Source organism: Amblyomma mixtum, chromosome 1 (assembly GCF_055824585.1).
Source record: "Amblyomma mixtum isolate Tamu chromosome 1, ASM5582458v1, whole genome shotgun sequence".
NCBI lineage: Eukaryota > Metazoa > Arthropoda > Arachnida > Ixodida > Ixodidae > Amblyomma > Amblyomma mixtum.
The window spans coordinates 3,761,528-3,787,827 of NC_143012.1; the positions used below are offsets into that span (position 1 = coordinate 3,761,528).

Below are 26,300 nucleotides of genomic sequence, written 5' to 3' on the forward strand. Positions count from 1 at the left end.
TGTTGCTTAGATACTATAAGAGGTTTTTTAATGAAATTTCGGAAAAGTGAAACCTTTTATTGGCGTCGTGTGTCGTCGCGTTTCCACTACTATGGCTTTTGCCCACTGCGCTCGCGCGAAAGTCGTCTGCGCACACACGAACAGCGTTTTCGGAATGAAACATCTTAGTAGTGCCACTCCACGTTCCCAAAAAACTACGACTGTGCCGCAACAAGTAGCTCACCGCCCCATGATGCTTTGGGCGTCCATGGTGGCTGAAGTGCAGCGCCGCCAGCTTTCCCTCTAGGTAATAGTAAGAAACTCTATGCATATTCATTCTTTCTCTGTGCTTTAGGTAGACTTTAGTAGTGTTTAGAACATAGAGTTTCTAGCAGAACAGCTGTGAAAGAAAATACGAGCAGAATCGCTTTATTAAGGCGAAATCCTTTAATGCCTCATACTGTCGTGAGCAGGGAATGCTAGCAAGTGTGTTCGAGTTCCGGCGAAGAAAAAAAAAACTTTATTGAGACTGGGAATCGAACCAGGGCGTTTGGCACTTCAAGGGTAGTCGCTGCCATTCCGTCACGAACACGGTTTGAGCAAGAATAAAGGCAGATCTAGTGAACGCACGGGGTTCGTGAGTGAAATAAAACAAATAAAAAAATGCAAATATGAAAAGAAACAAAATAATAAAGAAATTAAACTATAAAGCATGAAAAATATTTAAATACAGACAGCGCGGTCCAGAAGACGCGCAGATTCGCGGTGCGCGGAGGCAGACTCGCCGGAGGAATAGACCGAAGAGCGCAACAGCTGTGAAAGAAAAAAAGAGGAGGAGGAGGATAGCGGAGGAGGAGCGGCGGCGCTGCGAGGAGGGTTCTGGGACGCCAGTGAGGAAATTGCCGGGTTTCTTACTATGGTTTAGAAGGTTGTATTAACTCTATGGTTTAGAAACTCCGTGCTGCTCCGTGGATGATGCACTGAGGTAACCGAGCGGCTGACGTTCGCAACGAGCGGGAGTGTCGCTTGATTGTCACAAACCTAGGCTGCGGTTGGTACTGGAACCTCGACTACGGCTGCAAATCAGCGTTTTCTCGCCGACTTTGCCCGGCACACCTGTCGGTCTGCGCAGTCATCCTTTTTCGCATACTTCTGTAGGACTGGGTGCCTTAGCGCAGTATTTTGCTTGGCGGTGAGGCAGAGCTGTGTTCCGACTGACATCAGCCGATAAACCATTTGTGCAGTTTGTATGTCGTGTCAGTATGCTGTCGGACATAATACTCTTCGGGTGAGTACTGTGCGCGGCTACGAATCTGCATGCTAGGCGTTTTATTGGTCTGTTATATCTGCCATTCTCGCTTTGCAGGACCTTGATCCTGAACGCTGGTGCCGTCATAAACTTTAAACTGTAAGTGCTGCTGTGTTTTCTGAGGGTGATACAAGTGTGTTTCAGCACTGCCGTTGGCATGCTTGCCCACATTTGCCATACGATCGTAGAGGCATAGTTAGCGTACTTGCCGTACGACGATGCTGAAACTTTCTTTTCTATGCTAAACTCTCTAATGAGGTATTTTCTGTAGGCTTTCAGCCGGAAATTTGCCCTTGTACTGGAAACAGAGCGTATAATTTTGATGGTTAGGGCGCTCGACTACCGAGCTGCTGTTCCCGAATCCAAACCCGGCCGCCTCTCAATCAATGGAGGCGAAGCGCAAAAGGCGCTCGTGTGCTGCGCGATGTCAGTGCTCGTTAAAGATCCCCAGGTGGTCGAAATTATTGTGGACCCCTCCACTACGGCACCTCTTTCTATATTCTCCCACTTTCCTCCCTTCTCTTACGGCGCGGTTAATGTTAATGACCTTTGTTAATGTTTCTAACCTCAGAGGCTATGCCATACCAGCAGTTGCTTCCATGCAGTAATCAGAGTCCTTATCTCCGACATGAGTTTGAGCCAGGTGATGAGGAAAAAAAGTGATTCTTTTATCCAGATTTGCTCAGCAATAAATGAACCTTTTCCTGCAAGGTGATCAGCATAGCCACAAGGAGCTTAAAAAAAAAAAAAATTGCATTTACTAAGTTGTCTCGCGTCTGTCCAAGCTGACATTAATGCCAACATTTGTCTGGCACCAAGCAGCACATTTATCACAGAGAAAATTGCATTTAAAAATCTCCGCCAGTCGCTTCAAACTCGTGTCATCCTTGCGGAAAAGTACAGGGCGCCACAATTGCAGCGTGGCCTCTGGGATCCATGCCAAAAAAACAGGGTGGCTGCATTTCAGTTTTCGCTCTCTTTTCTGGCTTATGAAAGCTCTGTTTCCAGTGTGAACGGTCTCTTTGTGATTAGGACATGGTACTGTACCGATGCAGGCCAACTTCAGTTTGTCCTCTGTGTCCGTTTAAGAAAGGACATTGGGCATCCTTTGTGATTTTAAGGAAAAAGGGCACAGTGAATGTTTTTTTCAGCCGCCTGCTAATGCACTGATTATGGCATAACTGTCTACTGGCACAATTAAAAGGGAATTGGAATCTCAGTGCTCCAGCTGCTTGCATGTGCTGCAAACATCATCAAAAGTGTGGCGATGGATGCAGTTTTATGAATGTGCTGACAGAGCATGAGAAAAGCTTAGCAAGGAGCATCTACCATTCCCTGATTAATGTTTGCACTACACTACCATAGAGCATAATGGTACTTGTGCTCTGGCAGCAAATGAAATGTTCAGTGATGCACTCGGAAGTTTCAGAAACTACAGAACTTGAGGTAGATTTAGTTAAAGCTTACTATGGTACTTTTCTAGCATATTGTTTAATAATTCAGCCTTTTCTGATGGCTTTTCCTGATGGTTTTTATTTCCATGCATATTCAGCTTCCAGGCATGTAACATGGCAGCTTGAGCTGCAATAGAGACAAGTGTTGAAGTCAGTTAATACATCGCTGCACTCAGTAGACAGAAATTGGTCAGTCACTACATAGCATCGCTCAGTATTAGAGTAAGCCCGAGAAGTTTTTTTCTTGACCATATTAGTGTTACAATTAAAGCATGCTTATTTGAAACTGCTACCTTTTTTTTTTTTTTGCATTTCCCATTTTCCCACTTAATGATCGATTTCAAGGACTAATTTCTAAGCCATTCTGCAGCATATCCTAGATTGTAACTAGTGTCAATTATTGCTATTTCCGCATTTAAAATCCTGTGATCCAGCAGCGCTTGTCAGGGAACTGGCTGGGGAAGAGGAGGAGGAAAAATGGAGGTGTGCATTTCTGCATGAACAAAAATGTAAATCTGCAAGTGCTCTCTGGAGCTGTGCATTGCATGTGAAGCCATCCCCCCCCAAAACAAAGCTAACAAAGGGTTTGCTATGTTTGGAAAGGTCCTCCTGAGCAGACACTGACTCTCCAATTTTCAGGTTGCATAGATGAAAAGAGCATTAATAAAATTTCAGTTGCATTAGAGGTTCAGATCATAGTTCTGGCTAGCATCCTTGTTTGAGGTCCATACTAAGCACAAGTGATGGCACAACAGTGCGAGCGAGCAGTGGTATTTGTTATCTGGACATAGCGTGGTGAACGAGTGCATCGTTGTACGCTCAAGCTGTCAGGGTGGCTCAATGGTTATAGGGTCATTCCACACCAAACGCCCCAGACCATCTCCAATATGTTCAAGAAATTTAATGGAAACTTGTCCTAATGTGTGTAATCAAAGCCTGAAATATCGGCGAAAAAAAATTATTCGTGAGGTGAGTGCAGTTTGAATAGTTGGAAAAGGCGAGAAACCAGGCACTGCTCAATAATTAATAAAAAATTCGAATTTTTAGAAAACACTTTACAGCTTTTTGTTCATAGACATTTGCACACATTATGGCTTTTGTATAATTCAGAGCATGCAGCTTTATGTGGCATAAATATTTTTAAACAATCCAAATATGAACATGAACCATTTTTGTTGTTTGTTTTTATCAACTTTCTCTCATAAATTTGGAAATAGCAGTTTTGCTTCTCTAGATGTTGAGTACCCATAACCAATGTTACTGGTGATGAAACTGCTTACATCGAAGTTAGAAAGGTAGTAAAGTGCATTCTCAGCCAAAAACGCTCGTTAATTTCACCCTGAGGTGGTCAAGTAAAAATACAAACAATAGTGGGTTATGTAGAACAATTTATTACCTTTCATTTCTGAAATTTTACTGAGTTAATTTTTGTTTAAAGCGAGAAAATAATTTTTGAAGTTGAGCTCTCTCACCACAAATTGCGTCATCTCAACGCCTCTTCACCGCAGAACACGGCACCTGGCATGGCACAACACTTATGGCCGGATAACCATCGGCCACACAGGGCAGTAAATCGAAGTTTCTAAGAATGCTCGGAACGTGCAGATCGAGTTCACGCGGCAAAAAGACGAGTTCAGATTCCTCTTCACTGCACCTTTAAGTCTCCTTTCTTATGAATTAAGATATGTTAGCATCCTTTCTAGCTTCTGATGCACTCGAGGTCATAAGGTATTGTGTATGCAGGGTGGCTGGTTTTTCTAGCACAATCTCCCCTCCGTTGCTGAAGATATCTGCTGTTACCTGATCCTCACGAGCTGTTAGAGCCGAATATCTGTTCTGCAGCGATATACTGAATTCCTCTACTTTACTTCTTAACGCTAACTCGCTAATGGGCGTCCGCTTCGCTAGCTTCTTCCGTTCCCTCTTCAAGTCTAAGCTAATTCGAGACCTCGCCATTCTGTGGTTGCTACAACGCACCTTTCCGAGGACTTTCACATCCTGCACGATGCCAGGGTGAGCGCATAGTGTGAAGTCTTTCATTTTTAGTCTCACCATCAGGCCGTGGCTCTTCCACGTCCAGTTCCTGTTCTTTCATTAATAAATACTGATTCCAATTATATTAGCCTTGCCATTACAGTGTGTGCCATTGGCACTGCTTGTGCTTGCCCAAAAATCCTTTACTGCAGTTTTTGCTTCAGAATTGTCAGTCTTGCAAGGTTCACGCAAAAGTGATGAGAGCCCAGCCGAAAGTACTGCTTATTAATGACTTGATCCAGGAGCTTCTAAAAAGCAGCTGATGGTTTCACTGAATATGAAGAGCTGCAGAAACGTTAAAGTGGTACCACAAGGTGGATATCTCGCTCCATCCTTGAGTAGCAGTTCATTTGGCAGTTGAAGTTTTGCAGGACCTCCTGCTGCACAGGCACATCAGAGACTAAAGAAAGACACCTGAAGTGACACCCACAGTTGTGTCTAAAGAACATTATCGTGTGCTTCACTTGAATGCAGTCAGTGGTCAATTAACTGCTGTCTTGCTGTAGCGTTTTGCCTGTTCAAACACGGACATGGTGCACAAACTTTTTCGCAAACTTGGTGCAGTGTTAAGATCTCCGTGTTAGCATTACTGTCTGCAGATTGACTAGTGCTTGGCTACAGAAGCCAAGCAGATAAAGGCCAGTGGAACTGCAAACATCCTGATCTGCCTCGTAATATGTGGAATGTCAGAACACCCTTGTCTGGTCAGGAAATGAACGAGCAGCACATGAGCAATGCAATTGCCTTGTGCTTGTACAGTGTAGTCAAAGTTAAAATGCAGTGTAACCTAGATGTGCTACTTTTCCATTGCGAGGTTAATGTACAGCTGTAGTGCATGCTTATTTGTAGACTCTAAATTGTGTAAAACAAGCTGAAACGGTATTCACCTTTACTGCATAAACTTCAGACATGCTGAGTTTTGCAGCATCATTTTCGCTTCACACTAGCACCAAGATCAGCACTGTTGCTCGCACTGTTGCAGTGCACCTTAGGCTCTGCTAGAGGCTTGAATTTTTATGAAGAAATGCTAAGTGCATCTAGGCATAAAAGACTCACAAGCATGAATTTACCAGCCTGGCCACAGATGCACTTCAGCTGAGCTTGTTTTGACCTGTTAGTCCCACAAGTGCTGGCATAGGCAGCACTTTTGACATCCCAACCACAGCCTGGGTCATTTTAAGGGGCTGCAAGGGTACATCTTTTCCTTTGGTAAATGACATTGTCCGTGATACTTTTACATTCAACAGCAAAAAACATCCGATGTCAAGGTTAGCTCAGTTGCTTGGCAGAACATTTCAGCTTCCTTTTGAGGGTATGTGAAATAAGTGTAAGCTTTGAAAAGCTGCCGCTATGTGCAGGTGTTGGAGAGCACTCATGATATACGGCCTCTGTTTTGAAATTAAGCAGCTCCGATTCCATTTTATTTTACAAGTTCTAGCTTAGTCATTTATTTTCTTGCCCTGGATACATAAGGACAGACATGCAAGCAGTGAAACCGTAAGTAGAATGCAGTTCTGAAAAGCTATTGTGATTAAATGCAAACAATTCAACTTAAAAATGAACTAGAACAGTGTGCATGAGCTGATCTGCAGTGACAGTTACCCAGTTCTCAAACTGCATGCTCCCCTTTTGGAATATGTGTGCTCATGAACCTCCCTTTGCAAGTTCCTGATCTAAGCTGTTTTGTGAAATGCACAGGCCAGCCTCCCGGAATGAAGGCTTTGCCGAGAAAACAGAGCTGACAGCAGGTATGTTTAGTTCATGTTGGGCAGCAGCAGATGCTTCATCAGCAGCTCCTTGCAGGTGGCAAGATCTGCGACCTTCTTGGCACCATTCGCTACTTCAGAGCTTTGATCGGCCTCTGGAACATCCTGGTCATGTTCCTCATGCTGGTGTAAGTTGGACGCAGGTAGGAATGTAACCTTGCCAGCTGCTAACTGGTGTGCTTACCATTTCAGCTTCTTCAGTTCCTGATGGGATCCTCCAGGGGATGTGGATTCTGCAGTGAAAAATAAAAGTGTTACGCTTGGAGGGAGAGTGCATTTAGTAATAGCATGCCTGATACGAAAAAGACTTAGCAGCAGAACCAAAATACTTTTTGTTATAACTGTAGTCAAGAGGTGTGGCGGTTCAGCTGTAGTTGCGTAGGCTCAGTCGTCCGGCCAGCTTGTAGCCATCTGGCAGGGGTGAGTCAATTTTCTCCTGCACTCCCGCTCGCCTGATGTAACGCTGGCCGCAGTTGAGCATCTCCAGAGCAGCCATGTCTTCTGGGCTCAGCTCAAAGTCAAACACCTGCGCAATCCAAAATGACAACCAGTCTCGCTAGCAGTCTACAACCAGAACTTGCAGCCAGTGAGCATACATTAATATCAGGCACTGCATAAACTGTGCCAGTGCAAACCTTACTTACAATAGCATGCAAAGAACACTGAGGCAGTCACATGTCACACGTAGTAGTAGTAGTAGTAGTATAAAAAATTTATTCAGCCCTAAGCCACAGGTCAAGCGTATCAATCGCTTGGGCAACCAGTTTATGCTCTTGTTCTTCCACTTCAGCACCAAGGGGATAGGAAAGTTTACAGTGGATGAGATTAAGAAGTTTGCGGGAATACGATGGCCGCGGCTGACAAAGGACAGGGTTAATTGGAGAGACATGGGAGAGGCCTTTGCCCTGCAGTGGGTGTAGTCAGGCTGATGATGACATGCCTGAAGATTAAATGTCATCCAACTCTAATCGCATTCGATGCATCGAATGCTATTATATCTCTTTCAGTGAGTGCACACTCGGTAAAAAATGACATTCGCAAATGATTGCAATGAAAATCTGTGAAAAAAATTTGTACAGTTAAGGAACAGCAGTGCTCATAAAAGGTGCTAAAAATTGTTCTGTGGTAATTTCAAAGCTGTCAAAAAAATTTGTGTGCAATATTATAGGCACCAAACATTACTTCTCGCCATCCCATAGCACTTTAGCCATCAAAAGCCAAGCCTATAATGTCGAACTGCAAATTTGTAAAGAATGGCAATTTGGGCTAGCTCGTTCATTAGCAAGAGGCACAGCAGTGCAAAGAACACGAAAGACACCAAGTCGGCCCGTGTGTTTGTCTTTCTTCCTTGCGCTGCTTTGCCTCTTCCTAGTAATCTTTCCTGCGCTCTCACCATACCCATACCATGGTAACCCTGGGGATTCCTCCGCTCTCGCACCTTGCCCAGTAACCAACCTCCGGTTGTGCATTCCTCCTTCCTGTCGCTGTAAACAGAGGTCTGTGTGTAAACGCTTCTCCGACAGAATTTCCAAGGAAAACTAGACAGTTGTTGAGCTTGCGTTTTTAAAACCACAATGAAAAATGTCAGTGTCAGAAGTTCATGGGATTCAGAGAGAAGGGTTATTCTGATTTTCAGAGCACTTTCAAAAGATTTGGCGATTCAACTGGTAAGGGGTCTATAACTGCTAGGAGAGTTTGATGGCTTCCCAGGTTTCAGAAAGGGTACAATAGCGTTTCTCCAAGCGCCAGGTATTTTTCCTAGCATCAATACTTTGTTTAAAAATTTCAAAAGTGCCTCCACAGCAGGCTCGGAAAGATAAGCCGGCATTTTACAACGTATTTAATCAGGCTCGGGTGCAGGCGGTAAGTTATTTATTGGAAAGTTGCAAGGTTCATCACTGAAGTCTGTTTTTCAGCTATGTTTTTGTACTTTAAAAATGACTGCATAGAGCGAAGGACTGGAAACTCTAGCTAAAATGTCTGCATGTTCCTCTATAGTACTTGTGTGTTGGTTTATGGGGATTTAACGTTTCAAAGCAACTCGGGCTATGAGGGACGGTATTTGTGTGTGTACCAGGGGCTGTCACATGAAGCACTGTGAAAGGGGAAAAGCTGCCGCTCAGTTTATAGACCTGCTCCCACATATTTTTCGATTTGGTTGAGCTGTTTATGGATGACCCATAACTTTGCCACAATGTTTTTTCATCGCCACGATGGATATACCGAGTCTTAGCTCTCGCCTTTCTGAAATTTATAAAAAATTTCCTCGTTGTGATATGCTGTGAATGCATGAATCCGCGGAGCTTAATTATGGAACAATCGAACCATAAACCTGTCAAACGGATGCATTAGCCCTGGTCCTATTGGTCGATACGTCCGCCAGTTGGCGTCAACCAATAGGAGTGGGGCTTTGTGACAGTTTTGAGAATGTGATGGTTCCATAATTTGGCCCCTGGTGTCCACAATCCAGCATAGGCTCATGCAGCATGCTGCCAAGGCACTTCCTTCAGACCAGTGCCTCTTGCTACTCGTCCATAAATAGCACTTAATGGCCATAAATGTGCTGGCTCTCAATATGTCCTGGCATTTGACAATATCCAACACGAAATTATCCCCGGACTCGTGAATGGCCTTCACCTACTTCACATGATGTCGTGCACTTACACTTAGGCTCATGGGTATTTTCTATGTGCATTGATGCATGGACAGTAATTATCCCCGGACTCGTGAATGGCCTTCACCTACTTCACATGATGTCGTGCACTTAGGCTCATGGGTATTTTCTATGTGCACTGATGCATGGACAGTAAGTTCCTTGATGGTAAACTGTGGGGTGCTTAACAGTTCCTGCCACATAATCAATGTCACAGACAGAATAGAACTAGCAGAGTTATCGAAGTTGATAAATAAGCGCAAGGTAGCCGACGTAAGGAAGTTTAACATAGAGAAAATCTCGAAGGACTTGAAGAATTAGACCGATCAGCTTGCTGTCCATTGCCTACACGGTATTTACTAAGGTAATCGCTAATAGAGTCAGGACAACCTTAGACTTCAATCAACCAAATGATCAGGCAGGCTTTCATAACGGATACTCGACAATACATATTCATGCTATCAGTGTAATCATAGCTTGAGAAACAACACAGGACACAGACGGGACAAGCGCTAAGACAAGAGGCAAGCGCTTCTTTTGTCCTGTGTTGTTTCCCGCGCTATGATTACACTGCTGCAGTGAATTACCAACCTGCCCAAGCCTATTCTGTTCATGCTATAAATCAGGTGATAGAGAAATGCGCAGCATATAACCAACCCCTATACATAGCCTTCACTGATTACGAGAGGCAGAGCAGAACAGAGCGGAAGAGTTAATGAGGCAGAGCAGAATGGTGGGGCTAAAAATTAACATGCAGAAAACCAAAGTAATGTTCAATAGTCTAGCAAGGGAACAGCAGTTTGTAATTGATAGCGAGGTGTTGGAAGTAGTAAAGAATGTCTACTGAGGTAGTGACTGCTGATCCGGATCATGAGAGGGAAATAACTGAGAAGAATAAGAATGGGGTGGAGTACTAATGGCAGGCACTTTCAGATAATGAATGGCAGTTTACCAATATCAATTAAGATAAAAGTATACAACAGCTGTATCTTACCGGTACTCGCCTATAGGGCAGAAACATGGAGGATAACAAAGAGGATTCGGCTTAAGTTAAAGGTGCACTGAAGAGGAATCTGAACTTGTCTTTTTGCTGCGGGAACTCGATCTACACGTTCCGAGCTTTCTTAGAAACTGCAATTTATTGCCCTGTGTGGCCGATTTCCCTAATTAAATGAATTAACGTCCGGCTCCCGCCTTTTTTTTTTTAATTCTCCCTCGTACGGTGGGCGGAGTCGACCAACGCGTGGAGCTCCTTTCACCCAGTCCCGTGGCGGCTTGCCGCTCTGCCATCGGCGGAGTAATACGTAGTAGTCCGTAGTAGCAAATAATCCGCGCGTATTTTTATTTCTTCGAGCTTATTTTGCGGCTATATCATCTGCGAATGAAACTATTCATTCATGGAAACCTAAAAAACAAAATAAAGCGAAAGCAAAGCCTCCACGGGACTGGGTGAAAGGCGCTCCACGCGTTGGTCGACTCTGCCCACCGTACGAGGGAGAATTGAAAAAAAAAGGCGGGAGACGGACGTTAATTGGATTTAATTGTGGAAATCGGCCACACAGGGCAATAAGTCACTGTTTCTAAGAATGCTAGGAACGTGTAGATCGAGTTCCCGCGGCAAAAAGACAAGTTCAGAATCCTCTTCAGTGCACCTTTAAGGACAATGCAATGAGCTATGGAAAGAAAAATTATAGATGTAACATTGAGATCGGAAGCGGACGGAGTGGGTGAGGGAACAAACGCGGGATAATGACATCCTAGTCGAAATCAAGAGGTAGAAATGGGCTTGGGCAGGGCATGTAATGCGAAGGCAAGATAACCAGGGGTCCTTAAGGGTAACGGAGTGGATTCCAAGAGAAGGCACGCACAGCAGGGGGCGGAAGAAAGTTAGGTGGGCGGATGAGATTAAGAAGTTTGCGGGGATACGGTGGCCGCAACTGGCAAAGGTCACAGTTAATTAGGGAGACATGGGAGAGGCCTTTGCCCTGCAGAGAGCATAGTCAGGCTGATGATGATGATACACTCATTCTTGTGTTCACAAACACATTCTATGTGCACGGATGCACAGCTACTCTTTTGTATCACTGTCATTAAAAATCCTTTTCTGCTTTGTCATGGAACCTTGCACATCTCCAGAATCCAATTTTAGGTCGACTTGGACATTGCACTAAGAGCTATTTAAAGCCCTAGCTATGTTGGAAATAAGTTCAGGAAGCTTTATGTGCCATCAAAGCATGTGCATAGCCTACAGACTAATGATTCCTGCTATACACTAAACTAACAAGCTGAATATGAAGCAGACTTTTACCACAAGTTCAGCCCATGCCGAATGGCAGTGGCGTCGCTAGGGGGTTCGTTAGTGACTGCGACATTGCAACTAGCGTGGAATGCACAAGGACAGCGACAAAAGGAACCGACGGGACAGCGCGCTAGGGGGTGACCTGCACTGGGTGCAGAGCTCAAGGGGGTACAGCTGCAGCAGAGGAAGGGTGGTGCGGCGCTGGTTGAAGGGCCTTATTTAACTCGGAATGAGCTCAATGTTGCAATTCCGAAACTCACAGCATTTAATGCGCAATTATCTGAGAGCGCATTTTCTGTTGAAATAACGTGGCTATGGAGGCACCTCAAAGCAACAGGCATATAAGAGGCCATATAATTGGCTCACATTGCACTTCATCACGTTCTGTGTCCTCATGGAAGAGGGAGGGAGGCAGCGGTTTATGCAGACACCTAGAATGGGAACGTGTTAGGGCTCTGGCCTTGCAGTATTATCTTTTGAAAGTAAACTGGCCAAAGCATCAATGTTGAAGGAACAATTAGCATCTTTGGGGCCCTCATAGTCAGAAGAGGAAAAATTTTGATTTCTTGGTATTTTTTTTTTCTTGCTCCATACAAACCTCATGTGAATGAATGCATTCTCCAAGTGCCTCTACAGCTGGTACATCCATTGCCTCCTAAGCAGGGTAATTAATACAAGAGGTCTTTATTAAGTTGTCTACCTCAAAACGAAAACAAAACTTGGGGGGAAGATTGAATTTACTACATTTCAGTGCAAACCCACTTAACATCAACACTAACTACACTATGGTTTCTCAGTGCAGAAAGACTTCTTGCTGCTGAATAAAGCCTGTTACCACTTCTTCAACAGCACCATCATCAGGAAACAGTTGTCCAAGCAAAAATTTCTTCAGGTTACGAAAAAAGAAGTTATCCACGCAACCTGAGTTTGAACTGCAGTGTGAATGGTTAAGCTCCATGAAGCCGCACTCCCATATACATAGCTAGCACTGACATCGGTGAAATGAATTCTGGGATATGCTTCCGCCATGTTTATGAACCACCAGCTCCTGCAGTATACACATTCCGCATTATTCCAGAGTGGCAGTGGGCGTGATATTTCAGCACTCCAAGCGCAGCAGCAGGGAACATCTGATGAACACAATTTTCCTCCCTGTGCAGGCGAACAAAGGCACACTGAACACAGCAATGGAGCTTGCGTGTGGAGCACATTAAACGAGCCAACTTCGACTGTAAAAATTGCAACCGTCGTGTGTGCGGTGCACACTTTATAACATGTAAATTCACAATTTCGACTGTCGAGTATGTAGCTCGAGGAGACAAATCTTTACCGCGCCTAGTTGCTTCTTGGTACAGCACCAAGCATGAATTTCGCATGAAGCCAGCATACAGTGAGGCACTACAAAGTGAAAAGAAAAACAGACAGCTGAGGTATGCACAGAAACAGCATGCCGACACAGCAGGGACACCGACTTAGCCATGCATAGGGTGCCTTCAATGCATCATTTCGTATCAAGGCACCCTAGCTGTGTGCCAATCGTTTTCATGCCACCACAGCTGAGGACAAAAATAAACATTCCTGTGACCTGTTTTATTTTTTTGCAGCAGTGCAACAATAACGCCTCAAGATAAGTTCACCCAGTTCAAAGAGCCTAAAAGCAAAGAAAAGGTTTTGCGCTGACCTCTAAACTAGACAATCTTCCTCCAACTGCATTGCTGACAAGCTCTCACGTACGCACTTACGAAGGAAATGTGCAATTACAGTGATTACTGCACTTTCGATCAAGTGTCACAGATTAGCTTACACTGTTAGCGTGTAACATCTGCATTGTTCTCTGCTTCCAGTCGCGAGGAGCTGACATTCTCGCACCGCTGAACCTTTTCTTCGCACTGAATGTGCACCGACACAATCGGGCACAATTGGTAACCCTCGTGAAAAGATGGCACATTTGGAAGAGAAGGCATTTCCACACACAAAGGAGCCGGTTGCAGCATGAAACATCTCTGTTTATACGAGTCTTGAACTGCGCGCAGCACCCAAGTGGTTTGTAAATATGGCCGCCATACCAGTGATCTTTGCTGACGTGAGGTCACCTTCAAGCTGTGTATAGGTTGTGATTTGCAAGACTTGCGAGTTTGCACATTGTCATGAAGCAGAAACACACTTGCAGACAGCTTTCCTCGGAGTTTCGCTTTGATTACTTGTTTATTGCCAAATTATTGAAGAAAAGGTGTCTCCCATCATCACCTTGTGTTGTGTGAATTTTAGTAATAAAACCTTTCCTGTATCCTAAACAGCTCTTGCCATAATCTTTCCAGCTGACATTTGCATATGAAATTTTTTGGGAGTTTGTGACTTTCATGGTTCTATTGCATTGACTCTTGCTGGGATTCCAGATCATGGAAGCGGACCCTAGTTTCATCACCTGAAAAAATTCAAGAAGTCTCCTGGATTTTTCTTAGAGTGTCTACATTCTCTTTGCTACATTGCTCGCGACATGCTTTCTGCTCAGGCATAAACATTTGTAGCACTCACCAGAAACTGACCTTTTGACAGCATCAAAACATTGCGAATGATTCTGAGAATTGCGCCTACTGAGATGCCTAGTTCACGTGCTATAACACGTACAATTTTCCAAAATCTTGGCCTCCACATTAAGACAGACATCTTGGCCCCTACAGAGTTTACACTGTTTAGCACAAAACTTTACTTGGTGGTTTGAGGATGAATCTCGACAATGTAGAGCAACCATCCTTTCATAAATCTGCTTAGGTTTCTTTTCAAGAGCGCTGCTCTCAGGTGCCCATTCCTGTGTCCCACGTAGTAGTCAGCGGTGTAACCAGTTGTCCAGGCAGCAGGGCGAAACACTACATGGAAGGGATCCCGGAGGGTGGCTAGCAGCGCAACATGTCACCTGCCAGCGGTGGCAGCTGGCGTGTGAAGAGCTGAGCTCAAATTTCGCATTGCCAACTACCGTAATCGTCTGTCAATTTTTTCCTTTGAAATCCCTTGCTTTCTTTCTAGCCAACGCCTAACCACACCTGCAATGCTTTAATCAGACTGAACTACTACAATATATACATTCATGGCTGGACTTCTCCCAATCTGCACCAGAGAACCTTAGGTCCCCATTACTGGCAGAACATACTGGAGTACACAACTTACTGAGCACACGTCGCATATAGGTACGTCAAAAGTTAAGAAAGAAATTTGGGCAAGTTCAGCAAGTTGTTTCGTCCACTTCTTTTAAAGATCTGCGGTTGCACTGTGCTTTCTATTCTTAAAAGTTGTATCATGTGACATTCTGAAAGAGTTTCTTTTGCCTTCTTAAATATTGGTACCTTGTCATTCTTGCAAATGTACTTCAGCTGTTTTCCAGTATCTGTGGAAACTATCTTGGTTGGGTGCTTATTTATTCTCGGTCATTCAAACATATATCAAGCCTTGCACCATTCGCCATTCCAGTAATCCATGATCATCTCTGTGCAATCAGTATACACGTTTTCAAACGCTCACACAATGTTTGCATCAATTGGCATATTGCTTTGTTTACAGTCATTTCATCGGATATCTCTCCATTTATCTTGGTTTTTTATAATTCGTGGCTGATGCCGTTTTAACTCTTCCTAAATATTCCTACTCATTCGGTTCTGAGCTTTTAAATGCTAAAACAATATTTGAAAATCTTGAGTATTTAAATACTTATTCTTGGCTCTGCTAATTTGGTTTATGGTTTATGGGAGTTCAACATCCCAAAGCATAATGTCAATCGCCACATTCATCCATGTTACAAAATGTTACTGTGCTTTCTCTTGATTAGTGCTCATCTAATTACAGAGCAAATTTCACAGTTTCATGCGTTTGTTTTCTATTTCTCCTTATATGAACATAGAAATATGTGAAGTGCGTTTTTCATGTGGCTGTTTACTACTGAATGTAGTACGCTCCACCCTAATGTGGAGCAGGGCGATAAAGCAGCAGGGGAAAGGGAAGGGGGTGACATGATAGCCACTGCGCCGGGTGCAGCAGACACAGCATTTGGCAGCTCAGTTCTGGCTTAACCACAAGGAAGGATTTATAGAATGCCTGCAGCAACTCAGCCTGAAAAGCAGGGTCAAACAATAATTCCTGGCATCACAGCGGTCGGCTGAACGGCTTTTGCATCACCTTTCAACCGCACTTACATAATGGAGATCCACCAACTCGGCAATGAATTAGTAAATACAGATGCCATGACAGCATTCTCTCTCCTCACATAGATAGGTTTCAATGCTGCAATAGTCCACACCGCCTGACAACGTTTAAGCACATGTACCAGAGCACAAAAATATATGTCTACCCGAAGGCCACCATTATCGAGCAGTCACCTCCCTTTCTGGTTTTATGGGACTTAACGTCCCAAAGCGCCTCAGGCTGTGATTGACATCGTAGTGGAGGGCTCCAGATGATTCCAACCACCTGGCATTGTTTAACGTGCAATGACATTGCACAGTGCATGGGCCCCTAGCATTTCGCCTCCATCAAAATGCCACCACGACTGGGGTCGAACCGGCTTGTCGCCACCTTTTCTGCCCCGTCCTTTGGGAAGCATTGGCCGCAACACTCAATGATACGGCTTATGTCCAAGCTAGTCAAACATATAACTGAGAATGCAGCTGACCTCACTTGTTAAGGACAGAGAGTCGAAGCAGTCACCTGTGCATTCTCGCGCACCCGTTCCCTGCGAGTCGACTTGGGGATGGCCAAGACGCCCCTCTGGAGCGACCAGCGCACGAGCACCTGGGCGGCCGAGCGTCGGTGGCGTCGCGCCACGCGGCACACCACGTGGTCGGCCAGCAGGCGGCCCTTGGCCAGCGGCGAGTAGCCCTGCAGCGGCGGGGGCGCTTCAGCAGCCGCGTCCCGCCCTCCCAGATGGCCAGCCTGCCTGGAAGAGGATGCCCTGGCTCCGGCAGAAGCGCACTAGCTCCTCGGGCGCGTAGTGCGGGTGGAACTCAACCTGATTCACGTGCGGTACCAGGCTGCACGCCTCCAGCAGCCGCTCCAGGTCGTCCCTCTCGTAGTTGCTGACGCCCACAGCACGGCACAGGCCCTCGTCGTGAAGCAGCTCCAGCTGCCGCCAAGTTTCGTCCAGTGTGCGCTGCCGGTCGCCGCACTCGGACGGGCATTCGGGCCAGTGCATCAGGTACAGGTCCAGGTAGTCAACCGCCAGTCGCTCCATGGAAGCCCGCAACGCGCACCGCGGACCGGCGCCCCCGGCGCCCGCGTAGTCTCGCGGCCACAGCTTGGTGGCTACGAAGAGATCCTCGCGCGGCACGCCGCTCTCCGCGATGGCCTGGCCGAGGTACTGCTCACAGCCGTAGCGCTTGGCCGTGTCCACGAGCCGGTAGCCGCAGTCTCTCAGCGCATACACCACAGTCGAATGACAGTAGCCGCCGCTATGCGAGGTGCCTGCAGAAACCCCGAACCCGCATTACAACTGCTTTTCGTAACTACGGCATGCACTCACCCAAGCCGAGAATGGGCATGCGCACGCCGTTGCGAAGAGAAATGCGGTCTTGCAACGAGTCGCATTTCATCACCGTTTCCATTACGACGAACACGCAGCAGAGCAGCCACAACCACTTCGAACGGCAGACGGTAGTACACGCTGGTTTTGTAGCTGTGGCCTGTGGTCGCGGTGTGCCATGTGTCTCTGTGTTTCACTCCGATCCAGCCACCATGGACGCTCAAAGCATCATGGGCCGGTGAGCTAATCGGATTTTTACGAAAACATAGAACGCTGTTCTCTGCGTTCTCTGGAGTTTTCCTTCCTCCATGTCTGTGTGAGAGAAGAGCCCTGGAGGAAAAAAAAAAATTGTCAGCGGCTTAGCTGTGGTCACAAGCGAGAAAGGTTCAGTACGCTTTTTTTATTATTTATTTTTTTTATTTTTTTTTATTATGGAGTCGGCGGCCACCTGCGCTGCGCGTGACGTCGCTCGGTTTCGCGCATGCGCAGCAGTGGCAAATCTGGCCTCCGGCTCACGTGAAGCGCGGTGTTGACGAGTGAAGCTCTTCAAAACTTTTTTCCTCCATGAGAAAGAGCCGTCAAATGGGGCTCCTCGCGCTACCCGCGCGCACACGACTTCGACGCGAACGTAGTGTGCAAACGGCATAGTAGCGAAAACGCAACAACTTAAAAATTCTTAAAGTTTTTAAGCAAGAACATGACAGCACGCGTTTATGGTGACTTTCGCCTGCACTTCACAATTTTTGGCTTTGAGAATCGATCTGGAACGCTGGGAAAGAGACGAGGGCCGGCACCGGGCACTAGCACCCAGTTCCCGCGGGGTATTTGGACCTCTTGCCGGTCGTTCACAACGTGCTTGTACTCCTTGATAATATCTTCATGCTCAAAATGGCGCTCACAAATCTTAGACGTGTGAGAGCCGTCTGCCCTTGCAATGCGACATCTGCTCCCACGTTTTAAATTCGCTTTCGTCGCGAGGCGGTTTGAAAAAGAAAGATTATCGGTGGCATCGTTTCTGTTGACACTTGTGCAGCTGGGCGCAAAGCAGGATGGCATATGTACCTCTCGCTTAAGCCACCAAGTGCACATATTTCACTACAAACACGTTTTCACAACACTAACAGCACCATCACACGAAAAACCAGCTTGAAAATCTGACTAGCCTGTCGTAACTGCAGCGAGCGAAACTCCCGCAACAGCAGACGATGTAGAAAAGCTCGATTGCAGCGCCACTAGCTCCTGCGACCGCCACTTTAGCTACCTCCCGAGAGGAGCTGCGAAACCATGGAGTGCGAAACTGAAACTGTCTAAGAACTAAGACTTGGTCGACTGGGTCCAAGGCCCATATGCCGACTGCGGGTGCTGCTGTGGTGGCGTGGTGGCGTGTGTAGTATCAGTCAAGTCCAGTGTCTTGCGGACATGGCACGGATTACGCGGATGGCGACACGGCTAGGTTGGTGCAGCGTGACGCAGCGTAGTCTGTAGACATGTAGGAGTGCGAGAGCCAGTGCAGCTGTGCGCTGCTCGATATTTAGTGCCATGTGATGGGGTGTTCGATAACCATTGCAGAAGCTTGGACGAGTTGGCGGCAGATCATTATTAAAACAGCGCGAACAGGACAAGGACGCGGAGCAGAGATACGTCTCTTCTCTGCGTTCTTTGTGTTGTTCGCGCTGTTTCTGATAGGATAGGAAAACTTTAATGCCCAAGAGAAAGAGGGTAGCTAGAGGGCTATCCGCCTCGGCTATCCGCCTCGGACTTTGGCGGATAGTCCTCTAGCTGCCCTCTTCGGCCAGTCGGTGGAGTTGTAGTTGAGTCTAGAGCGGGCCTCAGTCTGAGGCCCGGCCCAGGCCCGCCAAATTATCGCCCTAGCGAGGCCGGCCCGGCCCGTGACTCCCGGAGTGAAGCCCAGCCCGGGCCTGGCCTGGCCCGGCCCGTTTCACAGTAATGCTTGAGGTATACTGCTCTGAGCAAGTAGACTGGTACTAGACCGTTAAGAAACTGGCCGACAAAGGCTCTGAAACCACAGATTGGTTTGCAGAAAGTTGGTTCTTTTTAACCCAGAAGGAAGTGATTAAGAGTAGTGCTCGCCAGGCCCGTCTTTTGGACAGTGATTTCGTGTACGTGCTCAAAGATATAACTCGGAAGTTCCGAGAGCCAAATAAAAAGGGCTGCATACGCGCGTAATAGACTACTTTGCATTCCCTCATGATTTTAATCAGTTATATTTTGCCGCCCGCGAAGTATAAACATTAAAGCTGCAGTGGGATGACATTTTTTTAGTGAACGCGATCTCACAGGTTTAACTCATAGCCGAACTGGTCGCCTTTCAGCAGAAACGAAAAGCTAAAAGGCTTGCGTATTTCACGGTGTGTGTTTGAATACTATAAGCGTTCTAAACTAATATGTTCTTCCTGAATGCCTTTCTAATAGTGTATAGGTATGTTTTGGGATGACGAACTATCAAGACCGGTTGAATTTTACTCTTACTGGTGGAGCAGAAGATAACGCTCGAACCACGTGATAACTTACAGGGCAAAACACTTGTCATGACAACCAGGCTGAGGAAGCTAGGAGGGATAGATGTGGTTACGAGATGAGATTTAGAAACTCTAGCGAGCTTTTGTGGCTATTTCATTTACGAGACGTTCCGGTCAGCTGATCAAAAACAAAACCAAGCGCACTTTAGTTTGTGGATTTTCTCACATGCGAAAAATATAGCTATAAAATAAAAGCTGTGTTTTTGGGAGCATAAGGGCCCAAGGAGAGTCAGGCTGTAAGAGACACTGAAGCAAAGGGCTCCGGATCATTCGACCACCTGGGTTTCTTGAACGAGCAATGATACTACAAAGTACATGGCGGTCATGCTTGCCGCCTAAATAAAAATGCAGCCGCCGAGACTATGAGCAAACCCTGGTTCCCCGGCTCAGTAATTAACCGCCTTGACCACTAAGCCACTGCGGCGTGGAAATAAAGAAATAAATAAGTCAATGAATAAAGCTTAGTTTTTTTCTCAGCGCATACTATAACCCGTAGCTCATCCGTGTTACTGCTCCAATGCCGTAGTTGTGTACTTCCCTCTGCAGTAGTGAATGAATAGTCGGACACCAGCCATTTCTGTACGGACCCAAGCCCGGCTCGGGTCCGCAGCTTTAAGCCCGAGCCCGGCCCGGGCCTGGCCCAGGCCCGGCAAAACAGATCATGTCCCAGCCCGGGCTTTTGGGCCGGCCCGAGCCCGTGCAGTGCACTAGTTGAGTCTCTGGGTTGGAGCTCAGTAGAATGGCTTTCTCTTGGTCTTTCGACTTTTATGTGTCGTCCCTACTGGTGGGCATGAGGAGTGTTCGATAGCTTCTCACTCAGAAACGGCTTAAAACGAATGGCGCGAGAGTGCGTGTGGTACTTTCCATATTTCTAAGCGTATCCTAGTGCATGCACTTGGGCCACGGACAAGACCGACCATCGTGTTTTATTTGTTTTCCGCTGCACTATCTGGCCGGATCACACGCGATTTCCTTCAGCAAACGTGACGTCTGCGTGCTTCTGCGCGAGCCCCTGTAGATGCATAATTCGATCGAGCTATGTGCTTGAATCGAATGTTCTTTTTATACACGGTGTTCGTGTTTGATTCCAACATACTCGCATCTCTAATCTGACCTCCTCATAATCTTGCTGCCTAACCCAAAGGGAAGCAGCAGGATAGATTACGCTGGCCCAAACCAGCTCAGATGAGGGGGATGGAAGCGTATGCAATGCCTACGAGGAAAAACCAGACTTCCTCTGAGACTGGACGACGGTGTACAACAACTTTACCTTTTGGTTGTGCAGGGACTTATTGGAAGAGCCTGCTGGAGGATTACAGTGCTGCCGTAAAGGACATAGTGAAGGATTCCAAGAGCCGGCCAGGCAAAGCAACACTGGCCCTGGCAGGTTGGACTCCCCTCGGTGCTAACATTGCCTTCGCAGCGACTTCGTGTCTGTGCATGTCTGTCATTTACATTTTGCTGCTCAGCACCTCTGCTTTCAACCGATGTAAGGAGAGTTACGATGGGTGGTTTGGAAAGAAAGTGTAGCAGGGAGGTGCTAAACGCAGTGCCATGTTTGACAGTATTTTCCTTGTATGTTGACATGAATTAGCTTCAGTTTCATACCTTCGTTCACCTTATTTGCCATACGGCATTTTTGAGACAAGGTTTTCGCTTTCAACTAGCTCATAGGGTCTACAGTTCAGTTTAATGCTGGAACTAAGCTTTGTACCCATACTACCAATCTCGACCCGAAGCCAGTGTTTAATAAGTTAGTGGGAAAAATGTTCTTAAATAACACATCTTGAGCTAGTTGGTTGCTCATCGTGAAGCTAAACAGATGCAGAACGGTGGCTCGTCTTCCCTTTCTGTGTCCTTTTTGAAGTTTGCGATGTTTTGCTTCATGGGAAAAATGTTCCAGTACCTTGTCTCTGTGCTGTAGCCCCAATGTGATGGCAACCACTGATTGTAGGCTCGTACAGCAGCATGTTATTGAGTTGTCTGGTGAAGGATCCTTATCTCCATTAAGACCTTGTAGGAGTGGTAGGGATGGTCTCATTGCCCATATAGGGTAGTTTATTTAATAGGGGTACAACCCGTTCTGATGATGGCTGGCATAAGTGAGGTGTGGGTACCTGTAGTGTATTCTTTGCTCTTGTTCAGGATGGTGGCCAACATGGAATTAACTGGAGATTCGCTCTTGCAAGAGGGTTTAAATGTGCACTTTCCAAGCTGGAGGCAACAACTACAATTTTAGTTAACCAATTTCTTTGGGCTTATATTGCGTTCATACTACCAGTAGAAAGCTTTTGCTATTTTTTATTGTCTTGCACTCTATTATGTGTGCCTGTTGTGCCCATACATTGTATAAAAGCTTCTGACAAAGGCCAACCAGCATTCATTCCCAGCAGTAATTGCTTACCAGCACGTCACAATCATCATCGGCCTGACTATGCCCACTGCAGGGCAAAGGCCTCTCCCATGTCTCCAATTAACCCTGTCCTTTGCCAGCTGCAGCCACCATCCCTAGAAGCTTCCTAATCTCATCCGTCCACCTAACTTTCTGCCTCCCGCTGCTGCACTTGCCTTCGCATTACATGCCCTGCCCAAGCCCATTTCTTCTCGATTTCGACTAGGATATCATTAACTCACGTTTCTTCCCTCACCCATTCCACCCGCTTCTGGTTGCACCTATCATTTTCCTTTCCATAAGCTCAATGCGCTGTCCTTTAATTAAGCTTTATTCATTAAAGTCTCTCTCTCTAGTTAAGCTGAACCCTTTTCATTGTTTCTGCCCCACAGGTGAGTACTGGTAAGATAGAGCTGTTGTATACTTTTCTCTTGAGGGAAATGCTTACCATTACAATTTGACCTTAATGCAGTGTTGCAGTGCAGCAGCGGTATTGTAATAGCAGCCAATGGCTGCAAGTAAATCAGCGATTATAAGGGTGGGTGTAGCTTCATCTCTGGATTGTGGTTGTGCCTTGGCATATGCTGAGTGTTCTACTGAAGCTCATTACAAGCCTTCACTGTGTACTTGCAGGCACTGGAGCAATATGCGTTCTGGTGGCCACCAACCCAGGCACTGGTTCGTTTGCGGATGCACTCAGCCACAGTGCAAACGAGCTGCTCCTGCTTAGCGATGCTACCCGCAACCCAGAGTCTGAGGCACACGTGAGGCGACTGGAGGCATGCCGCTGCAATGGGGCACTGCGCAGCTGGGATCTCCTGCTCGCCACCGTTGTGTGGGAGGCTGACCATGCGGACAGCTGCGATCTCTATGCGGCACGCTGCAATTTCCTGCAACCGCGACCACTGCTTGAGCCACGGAGGTTACTTGACATTGGCCTCCTGGGCACCTGGCTCAACCTGGCACGCATGATGCGAGACTGTGACGTCAACCACAGCGAGTGGCAGTGATGCATGCAGAGGCCGTCATTTTCGTGGACTGTGGGAGCACTGTAGTAGTGAATGGCTATCAGAACATTGAGCAGTCGCTGTCTCATGTAAAGTCTTTGGATAAGTATATTGCTAAGTGGAGACAAGTTGCTTGCGTGACTGCCAACTTCTCACTGACAACTAGATTGACTGGAGTGCCTGCTCTAGTATCTTTGGTGCATGAGCATACACCGCCACTTCATATTCACTTTCCAATTTTTAGAGGTAAAAACAAATAGGACTTTCCTTTAGCGAACTGTTGTAGGAATAATTTGGCAGACAACGTCAATCAGTGTCACAAGAGTTGTCACTGCTTGAATTTTTTTTAACTTGCTGCAAGTGACTTTTCACGAAAATCATGGCTGGGTTCTCTTGCGAAAGAGAATGCATGACAGTTTCTAGAAATGCCCTTTTTGTTGTTCACGGCTGAGGGTGCTGCAAGTGAAGATTTTGGATGGTAACCTTTCTGACCCACCACCTTTGGGTCCCTCTCCTCTTCGAGAAATGTCTGGAACTTGGCAACAAGTGCAAAATATGATTAAGCTTTTGGCAGCCTTTGCCAGCCAGATTCTCTATTGAGAGACTTATGAAGAAAAGGGCATTTACACGCTGGCTGTGGCTGCAGAACAGGTGTTCATATTGCTTTCGACAAGGCCCTCTCTCAGGAACAGCAGCTATTGGCATACTTTACCTTCATTTACCGGCGAGTTCCCGCTACAGTCAATGCTGCAAGGGGAGCTCTTAACAGGCTTGCCACTTTTGCCTTGTGAAATGTTCTTCACTAAGGTATTAACCAAACTCGTGAAATATTAAGCCTGCAAAAACTGTCTCTTGCAGTATCCAGGAACTTTATCCCACCCTTTAGCAAGCCATAGATGGCAACAATGAACCTCATACACAAGCACCTTAAAAGGCAACTCCGGAGGTTTTTGGAACATTTTGAGTTGATAATCGCATTGCATTTTTTACAGGCTTCTCTGGCCGGTACAAAAAAAAAAAGGGGGGTTGCAATATGCCAACCTATGTCGTCGCAGATACTGTCCTAAAACTTGGAGTGCATGTTGGTTTATTGGCTAAACTGGCGACTTTAAGCGACAGTTTGGATCATTATTTGTTCAAAGTGGCCACAAACAAGTGTGAAATTTCGTCCTTCAGCAAGCACACAGTGAATATCAACGAGCATGCCAAAGTGTGACATCATACATGCAAGGTTGGTGTAAGACCCCGATTGAAGCCATGAAATTGAAAATGTTAGTTCATTTCATTCAGTAGACGAGCGCCCTAACCACCGAGTCACCGCACAACGCCCAATCTAGATGCCACCTCATTTTCGCTGCCAAAAATGGCCGCTGCATTGCAATGCCATCGGCTCGAGCATTTTGAAAGTATTAAATATTACAATTTCGGCGATCTCTTTGGGCGTTCAGGCGTCACACTGTCCCTTACTCTGCATACAAATAATAAAGACAGCAAGCTTTACCTACGTTGCAGGGCCCCTTTAAGAGAGGAGCCAAACTAAACACCAGAGGTGTGCCAAGCTAGCAGCATTGACTTGCATCACATATGCAGAGGGAACATACTTTATTGGCTGCACTCAGACCCTGTGCAACCTCCTTGTAATGGATGTTTATTAGTTCTCTCCATGTAATGGCACATTTGGGGCACATCATCAGCCTGACTACACCCACTGCGGGGTAAAGACCTCTCTCATTAACGCTGTCCTGTGCCAGCTGCAACCGCCCTATCCCCGCGAACTTCTTAATCTTATCCACCCTCTGCTATGCTTGCCTTCTCTTGGAATCCATTCGTTACCCTTAAGGACCAGCGGTTATCTTGCCTTTGCATTACCTGCCTTGCCCAAACCCATTTCTTCCTCTTGATTTCTAGGATATCATTACCACGCATTTGTTCCTCGCCCACTGTGCCTTCTTTCTGTCTCGTAATGTTGCACCTATCATTTTCATTTTTCTCGAATTTCAATGGAGGCGAAATTCTAGAGGCCTGTGTACTGTGTGATGTCAGTGCATGTTAAAGAACCCCAGCCGGTCGAAATTTCGAGAGCCCTTCACTACGGCCTCCCTCATAGCCACAGTCGCTTTGGTACGTTAAACCGCAATAAACTAAACCATTTTTCTGTACATACCTCACTGTGTTGTCCTCAACCAAGTGAAGATAGTGCGCATAGCTCAAGGTTATTACAGAACGCCGCACCTGCGTCGAGTGCTTGCAGGAGGAGGAGGAGGAGGAAACAACTATATTGACTCAAAAAGGAATTATTACCCTTGAGTCGCAAGAGGGATTTTATCAGTTCAGGAGCCCTCTGGCCTCTGCTTCATACCTGGCTTGCCTAATCTGACATCACTAGTAGCTAAAAAGAATGTCTTCCTAGGGTGAGTGGGAAGGGTTGGTGATGGAGGTACCAGCCAAAGGTAGACGCATAAATTGGAATTTGGGGCCTGACGGGTTATTCAGTGTAATGGATGTAAGCAGAGGTATATGCAATGCGGGATTATACAGAAGATGCAGGAATTGGTCTGAAGCTGTCTCCAGGCCACACACTTGCGTTGGTTGAATGTATGGTGTGGTAGGGTATTCGAGACTGCCTTTGACCGCGTTGCAGTCTGGTATATCAACATCCCTTGTGCCCCTGGGGTTGCGAGAGGATTGTGCCTACGTCCAGAAGATTTCAGGCGTACGCATGAATATGTCCATTACCAGAGATACCCCTCATGCCCAGGTCCCAGATGACAGCTCTGAAGTGCAGTGGAGTAGCAGAATCAGGGGAATAATTTGTTGTCATTCTATCACAGTTGAAACTCATATGTTGAGAGCTTTCGGCTGAGGTTTAGAACAGTCCAACTAAAAAAACTGACAACAAAATAGACTTCTTTTGTCTTGCATCATTGGAAAGTTTGACGCATGCTTGCCACGTGGTAGTTCTTACCAATAAGGCCTTGGACATAGTTCGAAAGTGCTGTGCAGCTTATAATCAGTCAGGCATGTTGATAAGTCTCTAATTTCACTCCAAGAGTCTCACTTTTTTGCTATGCAGTACACTGTTGATGCATTCATTGGTTTTGGAGTCAACTTAAAAAGGGTTTAGTTGCAGTTGCAGAAATCAATATATCTGCCTGTCCTTCCTAGTGAAAAAGAATGCAAAGAAGAGTAGTTAGCACTCAACTCATACACATTTTTCTGCGTTATTTTTTCTGTCTTGTGCTACTTTGTTGTGTAACTTTACAGTTATTAGATATGTATGCCAGTCTATGCGGTGCTTCTTCCAGAGTTTGGAAATGACAAAGCTTTATAATAAACTAATAATTCCTCCCACACTTCCGTC

General features: G+C 46.1%; 3 protein-coding genes across 8 annotated transcripts; 2 read left to right on the top strand and 1 right to left on the bottom strand.

Moving 5' to 3' along the window:
- Nucleotides 1–825: 825 nt before the first annotated feature.
- Nucleotides 826–6,807, top strand: LOC149365283 (protein SMIM7 homolog). The gene is made up of 5 exons (XM_089541766.1): nt 826–1,267; nt 1,346–1,387; nt 6,475–6,524; nt 6,580–6,670; nt 6,735–6,807. The coding sequence occupies exons 1-5, from the start codon at nt 1,242–1,244 to the stop codon at nt 6,748–6,750; spliced, it is 225 nt and encodes a 74-aa protein (XP_089397892.1). The 5' UTR covers nt 826–1,241; the 3' UTR covers nt 6,751–6,807.
- Nucleotides 2,804–17,237, bottom strand: LOC149365284 (putative oxidoreductase ZK1290.5). Of its 6 annotated transcripts, none has more exons than XR_016282579.1 (6): nt 17,001–17,237; nt 16,419–16,942; nt 16,190–16,360; nt 6,872–7,068; nt 6,727–6,775; nt 2,804–2,869 (listed from the first exon to the last, which is right to left on the bottom strand). XR_016282579.1 is itself a non-coding variant. In XM_089541691.1 (5 exons), exons 1-4 carry the CDS (start codon nt 17,080–17,082, stop codon nt 6,907–6,909), a joined length of 939 nt encoding a protein of 312 aa, XP_089397817.1. In that variant the 5' UTR covers nt 17,083–17,237; the 3' UTR covers nt 2,804–6,775; nt 6,872–6,906. The 6 variants fall into 6 exon arrangements, 3 of the variants coding, with proteins under 3 accessions (XP_089397817.1, XP_089397821.1, XP_089397810.1); XR_016282580.1 differs by having other exon boundaries at nt 6,727–6,801; XR_016282578.1 differs by having other exon boundaries at nt 6,727–7,068.
- Nucleotides 17,238–18,288: 1,051 nt separating this feature from the next.
- LOC149365285 (mitochondrial import inner membrane translocase subunit Tim29) lies at nt 18,289–26,292 on the top strand. The gene is made up of 3 exons (XM_089541730.1): nt 18,289–18,453; nt 20,826–20,927; nt 22,566–26,292. The coding sequence occupies exons 1-3, from the start codon at nt 18,420–18,422 to the stop codon at nt 22,940–22,942; spliced, it is 513 nt and encodes a 170-aa protein (XP_089397856.1). The 5' UTR covers nt 18,289–18,419; the 3' UTR covers nt 22,943–26,292.
- Nucleotides 26,293–26,300: the final 8 nt, after the last annotated feature.

Bases quoted from the DNA above. Each gene is read 5' to 3' on its own strand.
- LOC149365283 (XM_089541766.1), top strand. From the start codon at position 1,242: ATGCTGTCGGACATAATACTCTTCGG. The intron at 1,268-1,345 runs GTGAGTACTGTG...CTCGCTTTGCAG, and splicing joins TCGGACATAATACTCTTCGG to GACCTTGATCCTGAACGCTG. The intron at 6,525-6,579 runs GTATGTTTAGTT...AGCTCCTTGCAG, and splicing joins GAAAACAGAGCTGACAGCAG to GTGGCAAGATCTGCGACCTT.
- LOC149365284 (XM_089541691.1), bottom strand. From the start codon at position 17,082: ATGGAAACGGTGATGAAATGCGACTCGTTGCAAGACCGCATTTCTCTT. The intron at 16,361-16,418 runs GCAGGCTGGCCA...CCGCCGCTGCAG, and splicing joins GCCAGGGCATCCTCTTCCAG to GGCTACTCGCCGCTGGCCAA. The intron at 7,069-16,189 runs GTGACTGCTTCG...TGGATTGCGCAG, and splicing joins GGGTGCGCGAGAATGCACAG to GTGTTTGACTTTGAGCTGAG.
- LOC149365285 (XM_089541730.1), top strand. From the start codon at position 18,420: ATGGCACGGATTACGCGGATGGCGACACGGCTAG. The intron at 18,454-20,825 runs GTTGGTGCAGCG...TTGGTTGTGCAG, and splicing joins GCGGATGGCGACACGGCTAG to GGACTTATTGGAAGAGCCTG. The intron at 20,928-22,565 runs GTTGGACTCCCC...GTGTACTTGCAG, and splicing joins AGCAACACTGGCCCTGGCAG to GCACTGGAGCAATATGCGTT.